General features: G+C 28.3%; 3 protein-coding genes across 3 annotated transcripts; all 3 read left to right on the top strand.

Annotated features, from left to right (window-relative positions):
• LOC104729019 (root meristem growth factor 1) lies at positions 4,273 to 4,934 on the top strand. Its single transcript, XM_019232132.1, has 3 exons — positions 4,273 to 4,448; positions 4,534 to 4,574; positions 4,697 to 4,934. The coding sequence occupies exons 1-3, from the start codon at positions 4,340 to 4,342 to the stop codon at positions 4,892 to 4,894; spliced, it is 348 nt and encodes a 115-aa protein (XP_019087677.1). The 5' UTR covers positions 4,273 to 4,339; the 3' UTR covers positions 4,895 to 4,934.
• Positions 5,855 to 6,318, top strand: LOC104726671 (putative defensin-like protein 224). Its single transcript, XM_010445586.1, has 2 exons — positions 5,855 to 5,940; positions 6,044 to 6,318. Exons 1-2 carry the CDS (start codon positions 5,892 to 5,894, stop codon positions 6,316 to 6,318), a joined length of 324 nt encoding a protein of 107 aa, XP_010443888.1. The 5' UTR covers positions 5,855 to 5,891.
• Positions 8,736 to 10,481, top strand: LOC104726670 (heavy metal-associated isoprenylated plant protein 3). Its single transcript, XM_010445584.1, has 5 exons — positions 8,736 to 8,888; positions 9,018 to 9,174; positions 9,378 to 9,616; positions 9,703 to 9,790; positions 9,876 to 10,481. Exons 1-5 carry the CDS (start codon positions 8,880 to 8,882, stop codon positions 10,256 to 10,258), a joined length of 876 nt encoding a protein of 291 aa, XP_010443886.1. The 5' UTR covers positions 8,736 to 8,879; the 3' UTR covers positions 10,259 to 10,481.

Genomic DNA, 14,646 nt, shown 5'->3' with positions numbered 1-14,646 from the left:
TTTTTTTTTTTTTTTTTTTTTTTTTTTTACTGGGGAATTATGGCCGATGGTAAAAAACTAAAAATGGTAAATATTGGGGAGGAGTACTTTTTGTGCAGGTTGGCCAAAGATTTTTTTTTGTTTTGTTTTAGTGAAAGTGTGTGATTATACGTAATAACGTGATATTTGGTTAAAAAACATGTTATCATACGATCATAATTAACATGTATCATGAATAAATGGGTATGGCCAAGTGATTTTTGAATAAAATAGTGTGGCAAGAACTTTTTTTTAATTGTTTATTGTTTTCTGCATTACATGTTTTCTTTTATGATTAAGTAAATAACACTTTGATTTACTTCGAAAGCAGAGTGAATCTGTTTTATTCACACAACCAAAAAATGAATGGTCTATATATTTTGTATTCAACCTCATAATATACAATTATGTTTTATTTGTACATGTTTGTTTTAATGATTATGTGAATCTAAAATTGATATCTAATTTTTTTTTGTTAAGAAGATTGGAAGCAAAGTATCATCAGTGACGATAAAATTGTATATCTTTATGAGGTTGAATATACAATTTTACTCGATCTGATATATACATGGTTGTTTCAATAATTATGTCAATTATCTATGATATCTATTTCTTAAAAAGAAAATGAAAAGTGAATATCATCACTAACGATAATATATAGATTTATTCATATTCTATGTTAGTGTAGTTTTTAGAGTATTTTTATAGAAATTATTGTGATATCTTTTAGAATATAAAAAATGTCAATGTCTCTAATAAATAATAAACATGATATATTTTTCATCCATACTTAAATAAAAACTAATTTGGCAAATTTGAGCTACAATAGACTGAAATACTTATATGTAACAACAAATTGAAAGAAAAAGACATGAAAAAGGGAAAAACAAGTTTTATGTTGAATTCTCTGAATTTTTTAGGAAGGTGTACGTTCTCTACGTCCTATCAAATGGTAATCGGCCTTCGATTTTTCAAATTTTTAGGTCGTTTTCTAATTCTTGCTCTTATTTCTAAGGATTTGTCCATTCCTCAAGTTCCACAAAATTCAAGTCAAAGTATTTATATTTTTTTTATATTCAGTTGATCAATTTTTCATTATTTTATAATAATTTTTGAAATTGATATATATTTTTAAAAAGATCAGAAATAAAATATCATCATTGACAATATTAGTCTGTATTTTTTATAAATAATCAAGCCTCATAAAGAATATACAACTTTGCTCGATCTCATATATACATGTTTGTTTTGATAATTATATGAATTAAATTTGATATCTATTTTTTAAAAGAAAATATTGAAAAGTGAATATCATCATTGACGGTAATATATAGACTTAGGCCCTGATTGGTGATCCACTTTTCAGACTTTTAAAATGTTTAAAGCATTGACAGCCAATTTTTTGCCAATCAAACTTTTTTGGCTTTTAATTTTTTAAAAGTTTTAAAAGTCACTTTTTTTTTATTCCTTGTTTTTTCCCTTTTTTTTAAGCGTCAAAACCCAGATTTTAAATTTAAATAATTTTTTAAGCATTTTTTTTTCACCATTTAAAAGTTATCCAAAAGTATATATAAATATTTTATATAATTTATTTTTATAAATTAATTATTCTCATTTTTTCTCTTTCTTTTAAGACCCATTTCAATAATAAATTTTATTTTTTCATCATCATCACTAATAATACTATAAAAGAGTTTATGAAATACATCATTAATAAGAAAATAACATTCAAACAATACCTGGAAGGTGTCCGTGATGAGATTGCAAATGCTATATGGGCTAGTCGTCACTAGTTTTTTTTGGTTGCATTATTTAAAATTTAATAAGTTAATAAATTGATGTCTACAACTTCAATTATTTATATATTATTCTTATAGTTGTTTGTTTTTAATTAGTTTTCAAACAAAATTTCATATTTGATTGATTTATATTTTTAAAAATTTTAAATATCGTTAATAAAATTTATTTTGTCATTAAAATCTTATTAAATTAATTTCTGACACAATATATATTTATTATTAATACTTATCATAATAATAAAAATAACAGCTACAACTTTAAAAGTTGTTGATAAACAATTAGATTTTAACAGTTAAAGTTTTTAGAGTCAAAAGCATCAACAGCCAAATTCTCTACAGCTAAAATTTTAAAGTCAAAATTCTTACAACGATAAGTAACAGTTGTTACCAATTAGGCCTTAATCATATCTTATGTAAGTGAAAATTTAATATATGTCTTATGAGACATTGAAAATGTGCATGTACTTAGAGATCACTGCAATACTTTTTAGAAATGTCTCTAATAAATAATAACAATAAGATTTCTTTCATCAATACTAAAATACACAATAATTTGGCAAATTTGAGCTATGATAGTCCGAAATATCATTATTATATGCAACAATTAAACATATATATTAGTCGTGTTCTTTTACTAAACGCTGCGACAACGGTAACGACGAAGTGTCATGAAAAGATGAAATAAATTAAACGATACCGCAGCTTAAAATTAACTGTTTCAGATGAGTTGCGGAAGGTAAAAAATAAGTTGCGATGACATCATATGAGTCGCTGAAATTAACAATGACACTTCAATCATTATCTTCGTTCGTTCTTTGCGACAACTTTCCTCTCACTATTGTGTTTTCTTCTCTCTCCCAAAACTGTTTTTTTTTTCTATTTTGTCGCTGCCGTTGGTAAAAGAAAAGACTAATTCTATATGAAATATATTCCTTTTGTCCCTAAAAGAATATTGATGTTTAGAATTTTTTACACATTTCAAGAAAACAATGATTACTGAGTTTAAATATATTTATTCTTTGACTAAAGAGATATTATTTAATTTTACACCAATAACAATTCAAAATTTTAAATATTTTCAATGATTACTTTTTGAAGTTTACAAAACATCAATTTCTGTGGAACAAAAAAATATACCAAAACATCAATCTTTGTGGGACAGAAGGATATTTTGGGATATTTTTTTGTCTCACAAAGATTGACGTTTTGTAAATTTCAAGAAGTAATTATTGAAAATATTTAAATCTTTTGAATTGTTATTGGTTTATATTTTCTCTCTATACTAAAAAGTAATTATAAATTAATTTATAATAAAAACTAAATTTTTCTTAATATGTGTGAAAGTGTCAAAACATCAATCTTTGTAAAATCAATATTTATGAAGATAGAGGGAGTAAATTATAATCTTGTTCTTCACATCCACATGAGTTTTTAGTATCCCAAAACGACTGACTTAAAAACAAGAGGCTCTGTTGACAAAAAAAAAAAACAAGAGGCCCTGGTCGTCGGTCTTCTACATTTCTTGGGGCGGTGCTGGTTTAATTTTCTTTTCTGGTCTTTTAACCATACCGAAATTGCAAATATTGCAATTGCATAATAAAATACAATTATTAGTTTCCAATTCTATTGTTTATTTCACGATCCAGCCTATTTTTATCAATAATCCTCTTATATATGTTATATCATATTTTTTATCAGTATTTATGTTTTTACATTTGGTTTGTAGGATTAATATTGTACATCAAAACATCTCTTATGTACAGGTACAAAACCAATCCGGTCTACTTGTAGTTGAAAATTACGTCGACACTTTGATTGACCAACGTGTAAGACTACTTTCTAGGGTTTAGTAACAGCCTTTTTTTCTTCTAATTAGAATACGATATGTTTGCATGTGTGATACATGTAACTTGTATTTTTTCCATGATATATTTTATATCAGAAAAACGGAGGAAGCATTCTAACAATGCACGTAATTTAAACACTAATAAATAAATCTTTATTTATTATTAAATGAAAATTTAGACACCATTCATCAAAACATAATATATAGAAGTAATTAAGTACTATTATCACACGGAAAAATTAATGAAATTATATACTCCATATAATTCAAAACACAATGCAAGAAGAATTCCCAAAACCAAGGCTTTGAACAACATTGGACTTGGCACCTGTTATTTTTGTCTTTATTTAGACAATCCCCAAGCACAATATAATCAACATTCAAAACGGTTTATCGCATTTCCCATCTTGATTTATTTCATTAATATTACTACTATAAACTAATTATGCAAGTTTTTAAAAGAAAACAAGAAAGATTATAAAGGTTATTGGAATACTAGCTAGCTTAGCTTTGACCTTGCGCTCTTTTTCTTTGTTCTTGGACTTTTTGTCGCTCTTTATAACATCCCATATTCTCTTCTCCTTCATAGAACACACAAGTTCAGTCTTTTTCAGTTCATACCCACATACAAATTTATACGTACATCAAGCCAAGGAAAGGAAAAAGGAAGACAAAAATGGTGTCCATAAGGGTTTTTTGCTATCTTTTAATATTTTTCGTTTTGCAACTACACGCTAAGGTCTCCAATGCATACATTAATCGCCAAGGTATATATCTACATACGCGTCTATATACATTACTTTATTTCTATGTATGCTTCGGCGGCGTTAGTGTATAAACGTATGCTAATCAAAATTTCTCTATATATAGCTCTACAAACGGAAAGCACTAGTATTCAAATTGCCAACAAGGTACATACTTTACTATTCAATTGTCAATCCATGTATATATATTCTTTGCGAGGAAGTAAAAATTAGTCAGATTGGTTTTTTTATCAATGAACGTTTACTCGATCAATCATTTGTATTCTTAGTTTGCTGAAGATGTAGTTGTAAACCGAAAGACGTTGAAGCATGTAAATGTGAAGGTAGAGGCAAATGAGAAGAAAGGTTTAGAGATAGAGAGTAAAGACACGGTGAGGAAAAGAAAAAACAAGAAGAGACTCACCAAAACGGCGAGTTTAACGGCCGATTATAGCAACCCTGGTCATCATCCTCCTAGGCATAATTAATAATTATATATACATTTTTATTAGATGAAAGAAGAGCCTATCTTTCATAAAGAGGCTTCAATTTGGTGCATCAGTCATCACTCATACGTTAAACACATATTTTTTACATGTATCTACTGATCATGCTAAGCGGAATATGGTCTTTTGAGTTATACCTTTGTATGTATTCAAGAGAGCCGTTTTTTTCGTTATTAATATCAGTATGTAATATATAGATGTTTCTATATCGGTTTTTAAAAGAAAAAACACAGGAAAAAAAAGAAATACCATTGTATCAGTGATTGTGATCACTTAATGGAGTATACAGTATTAGAGATTATCAGTGTAACAGTGTTGGTTTATTTTAGTTTTATCTTCCGGTTTGGTCTAGCTCGTACAATTTGGCTAGTAATGTATATAATCACTCTTTTTATAATGATCACTTTAACTTAGGAATTATCATTTTCGTCATATTTGTAATTCTCTCTCGATCTCTCATGGTTTTGACTTTGAGGTGGATCTTATTTATATAAGATTAAACAATGATATGTAATTCTTTTTAATGGATACTATATGTATTTTCTAAGAAAATAGAATAAATCTGGCGGTGAACGTTGAGGATCGGAGAGGAGCAACGCAAATCAATCCGAAGTTGTTGGACTGAAACAAAAGCTTTTAAATATGGAATCAAAATGTCCAATATTCATGTCGTATTCCAATCTATTATTACTACATGTGTGTTTTATAACTAATTGATTATTTTTGACAGAATTGATTAGTAACAACTGTGAATTGATCACTAATTAATTGTTTTAAACTGAAACAGTAAGTTAGAGGGTATAGACTTATACTAGTTCTCTAACTATCATTTCTTAGAAAAACGTTATACGTTAGTATTAGCATTAACTTCTGTTTGTAACATAAATAACAACAATATAAATATGATATAGTTTGACTTCAGTAACTTCAAACTCAAACTTTCAAACGAATTTTCTCAACGTTTTTACAAAAATAAAAAATGAAGACACTTTTCTTGTTTTTCACTCTTCTAATTCTTATTTCATCATGTAAGCTTATATTATCTATCAAGTGAGATAAAAAATACATATTGCATATGTTTCTAACAGTATATTGACTAAATTGTTGTATTTGTTTTTTTTGTTTTAATAGGTGTATCAAATCTTATGGGGAAAAATGTTATAGAGAGAAAAACTCCATTTTCTAATCACGGAGACCAGAGCCCTCAAAGTCCACCATATGTGCATTTTGGAAGCCTTTCCAGATATAATATTCCAGAGGCATGTAGTCAAATATGTACAGAGCATTGTTTAAGAAAAAATAGGTTGGTGGCATATTGTCGTATTGGTGAGATTTGTCTTTGTACTTCCTTTCAAATACCCAATCGTTACATTGCAACCAATCCTCCTAAACCATCTATAAAATAAAATTAACAACATCATATATATCTTCTTCTCAGTAAAAATCTGAAAACGTGTTCTTACAAAATTAATTTGATAAACTTCAACGGTTTACATATAATAAATCCACACTGGTTTTGTATTGAGTGAAGGAACACCCCAACACACATACAAGATACAACTATGTACTTTCAGTTTTTGAATTGGGCTATTGAGGCCCTAAAGAACCTACGTAGAAGGAAGATAAAAATTGGGACTCTACCGGGCCCATGATTTTGGTTTTAGGAATCCCCTATATAATAGATATATTTATGATTTTTTGGTTATAAACTTGTAATATAGGCGTATTATAATATACGGATTAGTCTGATTTTTGGTAAATAAGGATAGTACAGATTTAGTTAATTATAGTAACATATAAATCAATTATAGGTAATACTTAAAAGATAAAAAAAATCTCTCAACCTAATTAAAACAAAAAGATGTGATTCTTCTTTCACATTTTTTTTATATTTAAATTATTTTAAATTTTTATCTAATATATTTAGTTAATAAAATTTATGATTTTTCTGCATATGATGTAATTTAAACTTTTTAAAACAGATATATATTGCTCAACTGATGAATAAAAAAATATACAAAATGCCCTACATCACCTAAGAAAACTAGGCAAAGATTCAAAGTCATATTAATAAAAAAGAGACCAAAATGATTCTGAATACGAATGAGCATAAACCCTGATTTATCAGGCATTAAAATTAAAAAAATTTTGCATTTTATTATGGTTCTTTATTTTAAAGAATTCAGCTTTTAATAACTTTAAAAATTCAAATGTTTAACTTTTTAAAATTTTTAAAGATTATTAATATTTCAATTATTAAAACATGTATCTTTTTATAGAGTGTTTAAGATATGAATAATATTTAAACTTTATAAGAAGTTCAAATATTATAAGTATTTCAATTTCTAAAATAATAAAATTTATTCAAATATTTTAAATTTTAATAATATATACGAATTAAAATATCACATGACGGGTTATATGACAGGACATGTTTGAGTTGATATTAATAGAAAATTAAAATATCATTAATTCGGTGCTACACGGGTAAAATATCATCTCATTATTTTGTGAACTTTTTAAAAACTTTAAAGATTATTAATATTTCAATTATTAAAACATTTAATTTTTATAACTGTTTAAGATATTAATAATATTTAAACTTTATAAGAAGTTCAAATATTATAAGTAGTTCAATTTCTAAAAAAAAAGAAACTTTATTAAACATTTTAAATTTTAAAAATATATTTAGATTTTTATGAAGTTTTTTCTGCGGTGTACAACGAATTTAAATATCACACGACGGGTTATATGGCTAGACATGTTTGAGTAGATATTAATATAAACTTAAAATGTCATTAATTCGGTGCTACATAGATAAAATATCATCTCATTATTTTGTTAACAATATGAATATTAGATTAATAGACGTATCTAATTAAATTGATTAACTAATTCTGTAACAAAATAATTAATATGCGGTATAGTGTAAGTTAAATCATATAATTAACAATCAAAATACAATATATAATTTTAAAAATAAACAAATCAAATAAAGTTAACAAACAGAAATTAATATTTTTATCAAATAACTTAAACTGCATTGTACCGTGGGTCAAAATCTAGATCTACTAGAATATATCTTACAAAATAGATGATATTTTCATAAGTTATATTCAACATATGATTTCATGGCATAGTGTTTGAGCAAAAAAAATTAAAATAAATAAAATAATCATATATATAACATTTTAAATAAAAATTATAAAATAAATGTTAATTTATGCTCTAGCACCGATCTAATTCTAGTTTTTTTTTTTTTTAACGATGTCCAACAAATCCGTTTCGTCTACCTTTTTCCATCGATTCATAAGTTACAAAATTACGATACATTGATTTAGGCATATCACATCATATAGTTTACATGGAGAAAACTACATACCTCTTTCCAAAATTGCGAAACAAAAAAAAATCCATTTTTATTATAAAAAAAGAATTACCTCTTTGTTGAACTATTTTCGTTGACACTTTCTCAATAATGTGGTTTTGGTAAAACAAGACTAAAATGAAAATTTGCATAATTTTACCATATTTTCCTTTTTTTTTACATCATCGTTATTTGAAGAGACTACATATACTTTGATGGAAAAAGTTGTATGATTTTATTTTCAAAAAATGCATAATAATGAATATAGTCGACCGTCGCATATTCGCGGAAATGACCAAATCATACAAACAAAAAAGCGTAGGTAGTATAACCATAACATCATCATAGACACTTACAACATACATAATGAAATGGTCCATCATTACTCATTCAACATTCATCATCATCATCATAAAACCATAACCGACTCCAAAAAAAAAGTTGGTGACTATAAATACAAACGAAAGGTTTAATCTTTCTCTCCCATTTCCTCCGACTCTGTCTCTACCCACTTCCTCCTCAATCCTCATCCCACTACTCTCTCTCTCTCTCTCTCTCTCTCTCACTCACTAACAACAACTGAGTCATCAACTCATCACCATGGGCGAGGTAACTGAGTCAAATCTTTTCTCAACCTTCTCGAATCTTCCTTCTTCTCTCGTTTTTTATTTTTGTTTTCTCCCTAAAATAAATAAATAAATGGGTTTCATTTGCTCACTCTGTTTTGTTTCTAAGCAGAAGAAGAACGAAGGAGACAACAAGAAAGGTGGAGAAAACAATGACGGAGGCAACAAGAAGAAGAACGAAACGGCGTCCGTCACCGTCGTTTTGAAGGTTGACATGCATTGCGAAGGTTGCGCTTCCAGAATCGTCAAATGTGTTCGCTCTTTCCAAGGTTCGATTTTTTTTCTTCTTCTTCAAAATCTTCTCTCAAATCCCCATTTCGATTTCTGTTAAAAGTTCTAATTTTTTAATATTCAGAACGTTGTGAAAATCCTTATTCCACGGAACTTGTTACTTGATTTTTCGAAAAATTTCCTATTTTGTTGGTTGGATAAATGATAATAACAAAAAAAAAAAAATGTGTTCTTTTGTTAGGTGTTGAGACTGTGAAATCGGAGTCGGCGACAGGGAAACTAACGGTGACCGGAGCTTTAGATCCGGCTAAACTGAGGGAGAAACTTGAAGAGAAGACAAAGAAAAAAGTCGATTTGGTTTCTCCTCAACCCAAAAAGGAGAAAGACAAAGACAACAAAAACAAAAACGACGATGACAACAAAAACAAACCAGAGGAGAAGAAGAAAGCAGACAACAACAATGAGAAAAAACCCAAAGAGGTAACCAAAATTTAAATCTCTCATCTGATTCTCAAATGTTTTAGTAATTATAATGTTTGAGTATGTGTTTTTTGTTTTGATTATAGACTCCGGTAACAACGGCGGTACTGAAGCTGAACTTCCATTGTCAAGGTTGTATTGGTAAAATCCAAAAGACTGTCACCAAAACCAAAGGTTCGTTTTTTATTTTATTTTTTTCCTTTTTTGTTTTTTTTTTGTTCTGTTTGGTAGCGACTCGCTAACGGTTTGTGAAACGCAGGTGTCAATGGTTTGACGATGGATAAAGAGAAGAACTTGGTAACAGTTAAAGGAACAATGGATGTGAAGAAGCTTGTTGAGAGTTTAAGTGAGAAGCTGAAACGTCCGGTGGAGATTGTACCACCGAAGAAAGATAAAGAGAATGGTAACGAAGCTGGTGAAAAGAAGAAAGGAGGAGGTGGAGGTGGCGGAGACGACGGTGGTGGAAAAGAGAAGTCCGGTAATAAAGGAGGCGGAGAAGGAGTGAATATGATGGAGTATATGGCGGCTCAGCCTGCTTACGGGTACGGGTATTATCCAGGTGGGCCTTATGGGTACCCGATTCAAGCCCACGCGCCACAGATTTTTAGCGATGAGAATCCTAACGCGTGTGTCGTTATGTGAAGCGGCGGCGGCTTATGAGAGAAGGAAGTTTGGTGGTAGAGATTTGTAAATATGGTTTTATAATCTTTGGGGTATTTTGGGAATTCCATTACGGTTTCAGTTTTTGATTTTCTTGTTTCTTTTTTTTTTGGGTTTATTATCTAGCTGGGCATTATTTAATTACTGAAGTTAAAAGATGCAAATATATCCTACAAAGTGATTTTTAATAATTTTCTTTTGTCTAGTGTTATTTTAACTGGGAATAAAAAAAATTTAAAAACTTAATTAATTTGATATTACTTGCTTTTTTTTTTATTCATTAGACTATTTAATATATGAGTTGTGGTTGTCATAAAAGATAAACTAAAAATGACAGCAATCAAATAAAAATCTAAAATGCCAAAGATGTTGTTACATGGTCTAAATTTGATATACTAAAAGACTGAAAAATTATGATGTTCAAGTAAATGATGAAATGCATACTTAACTTAACTACATTACAATTTTAGTCAACAATTCTTATTGTTTCGCTGTATTAATCACCCACATGTAACTATAAACATCCCAAACTTTTTATATACAACAAACAAGTATTGTGTCTTGTGTGTTTATGTACAATCGTACTGTGCACAGTTTTTTTTCTTTACCAATAAGAGTTTACAGAGTAATGGAGACAACAATACGGATACCTCCGGCTCCTTTGCTTCCAATTTGAAAATTAAAAGCGAAGTGGTGAATGTCTCATAAATGCTTAGTCAAAAAAAAGTACATCATAAATGCATAATTACATAAACTACTCTCATCTCTTTTTGTTTTTCCTTTGTTGTAATAAATTTTAGCTTACGTAGTTTCTTCTCTTCCCACCACTCACTCACTTGATTGGAAATCTCTCTCGTCTCAATCACATATTTTTCCTTCTTCTTTTTTTATTGGGTTTTTAACAATTACTACGGATTATATTACAAACAAAATCTTTGCCCACTCTATTCTTTATTTCCTGATTAATGTTAAAGATCAAAAACTATACAATTTTTGTTTCAAAATTTGATTTTCAATTTGGTGACAAGAGAAAAAAAGTTGGTGATAAAGTAAAGTGTAGTGAAGAAATGAGTGTCGTTATTAGGTGTCTCTACGAAACTTTGAGCCAGTTGGATGGGAGTCCTCTCTTGTCCTATGCTTCATGCCCTCTCCCGTCTTGTAAGTTGTATCTGTTTCAATATATTATTATTATTCCTTTGTTTTTTTTGGACACATTTGAATCCATTTTAATATACTTAATACATCATAGTACTTCATGGTATTATTTATATTACATGTAAAAACACTGATTTTTATTACTATATGAAATCAACGGTGGAGGTAGGATATATGAATCGAATCTTTTGCCTAATGGAAGAAACAAACTATATATAAAAAAAAAAGCAACTACCTAATTATGGATATGAAACTCTCTTTTTAAAAGAGTGTTGTTGCAAAAGAAAAAGACAAAAATCTCATTCGTTTTCAGTTCTTCTTATTAACATGTTTTAAGCCGATTAATCTACAAGTACATTTATAGGCTTAGCATAATCCTACATTCGAAGTTAATACAGGGTTAGTAGTGTTGAACTACAGCTGAAAGTCAAAATTAAATTAGCAAGCATTGTTTTGGTCAAAAAGAGAAGTTTTAGTTATATGTTAGCGAAGTCGATTAGCAAGTCAACATATAGTGAATGCCAACCCATGACATCAATGCTCGCATTACTCTTTATTTCCTTTTACTCTTTTATAGTAACGTAATGCCAGAATATTATTTATTTATTTCTTGTAGAAAAAATAGTCATTAACTTTAAAATTAACATCAAGATAGTCGTCGTATTCATGTTTTTATTGTGCATGTGCGTTTGATGCGACATCTCATTCAATATTAATTTAGTTAATAATACATGCATGAACATGTTGAGAATTTGGGATCATGATGCGGGGTGCTTCATGCATCATCATCATGAATTGATACATGTCTTTCTAGGAAAGTTACATTCGAGTTCGAGGAAACTAAAGGATTTAAAAATAAATCACATAAAGGTAACTAATAAAGCTTTTAACACGCTTATAAATTTCATTCTCTTTATCCTTTTTCTTACAAATAAAATATTATCTGGAATATTTTTTTCTTTCATGTAGGAAAACTTTTTTCACTTTACAAAAATGTAAAGTTTATCCGTTAATTTAGCTATAGTTGTAGAAAAAAACTTGATAAGAAGCTTTATTTGTATTCTAAAGTGCATTGTAATTTTTAATTTGAAATTGAACGGGAAACAAGAATAGTGGTGGTTTAATAGAATAGAACTACTCATTCGATTTACGAATCCCCATTGCTAATTTTTATTTTGCCATTGTAAACATTTTAATTAGAAAGATAACCACATTTTTAAGTTTCATTCACACTATTTATACCATGGTTTATATGTGTAATCGGACAGGTACTGTAGGAAAGAACTTTAAAAATCTATTGATTAAATAAAAATGGTAAGCAAGAAAATAATGTTATAAGCCAAAGGAACTCACCAAGGCTCTGATTGGTTTCACTAACTAAGATCGTTTGCAAATGAACCGCTGCTATGATCACCAATCAACATCTCGTTTGGAAATAGCGGTTGACCATCTTGGTTTGAGATCTTGGTTGGAAAAGGTGGTTACATTTTATTTTTGGTGGTTGCAAACATCAACTTGAATCACTCTAGTAAACCCACATTTGGTGTATTTTCAAAGTTACACAGCTTTTTTTTTGGCATTTTGTTTTTTGTTTTTGGTGTGAGATAACAAATATTGTTGGAATTATACGATACATTGCAAATAATTTAAAAGCCCCACAACGGTAACGATAAGAGAAATTTTTTTATTATTATTTCTTATTATGAATTAGATAATGATTTCAGTTTTTTTTAAGTTTTTAGAATAAAATTCATTTTTATAATTTATTACAAATTTTTAAATAATTTATGATATTTTACCAGTATAATCTATTATCATAATGACAAAACTAATTATTTTGCACTTTAACATTTTTAATTTAACTATGTTCATATATCTTATTATAAATTAAAAAATAATTTATTACTCTAATTTTCTATTTTCCAACTAAATTATTTTAATTTTTTTACTATTTATTAAAATTTATACTATTCAACCGCTACAATGTTACCAATCAAACTAAATACTCAACCGCTCTTTTCAATCGTACCATCTTTTATATCTGCTATTTTTAACCGCTTTCTTTTCAACCATCATCTTTTCAACCGCTCAAAATTTTCTAACCGCCTTGTTTAAACGTGGTCACCAATCAGAACATAAATCAATTATTGTTTGTCGATAACTCCATATAGGGAGAGCTTGCTCGACAAATAAGAAACTAGTTTACGAAGAAAACACATAATTTTTCCTCATTTACATCTTTCTTATCAATAATTTAAGTTAGTTGCAAGACAAGGTCGTTCTTCGTTATACATTTTGGTTAATGCCATGCCGAATATATTTTAAAATATTCAAATGGTTAGTTATGATAATCTTAAAATAGATTAGGGATCAAAATGATTCCCTTTGTTTTTTTTCTTTACATAGGCTTGATGATTGTCGTTGGTTCTTACCACGTGGGCTTTTAGTAGGGCATGCCAAGAAAAGTGGACCAAAAGACCATAAAAGAAAGAAAGAACGAAAGAAAAAAAGATAAAAGAAAAAAGGAGAAGAAAAAAAAAGATAAAGAAAAAGGTAAAAAATGTAAAGAAGAAAAAAATACATTGGAAGATGTTATAGATTTTTCAATTCACATCATAATTCGTATAAAACAAAAAATAAAACGAAAATGTGGCCAGAATATTCGAGGATTCTTTATTACATGCATATATAATTTGTTGTTTACTTGTTTCATGATGCACTTTATTCATATACATTATTTGTACATGCAGTACTATGCAAACAATTATATTACACCAAACCTATACACATATATATTCATTTACTGTTTTCTTTTTAGGTATTTTACTGGGAGAATCCGAACCCAAACTAATGATAAAACAAAGCGAACCCAAACTAACTTTTTTTAGGGATTTTCCTTTTTTTAGGTATATGTATTCATATACTTTTAATTCGATTTTTCCGTTTAACTTATTTGAGCTAGGTACCAACAAGTGGATTGATCAAGAACCAGAAGTTTTCAGCACATGAGGTCATTGCTTAAAGCATATTTCAAGCTACATATGTTTAAAGATTATCATCTCATAAGCAACTAACAATGATTAAAAGAAAGTAACTCATGACATATTGCATGCAGTGATGCTAATATATACTATGAATATAAATTTTGATTAAATCTCATATTATTTAGTAGTGTATAAGATTTGTCTCCATATACATTTGGACAGAATGCAACT

The sequence above is a fragment of the Camelina sativa genome, chromosome 11 (assembly GCF_000633955.1).
Source record: "Camelina sativa cultivar DH55 chromosome 11, Cs, whole genome shotgun sequence".
Classification (NCBI taxonomy): domain Eukaryota; kingdom Viridiplantae; phylum Streptophyta; class Magnoliopsida; order Brassicales; family Brassicaceae; genus Camelina; species Camelina sativa.
Note: the sequence above shows the minus strand (reverse complement) of the source record. Positions and strands in the feature narration are given on the sequence as shown.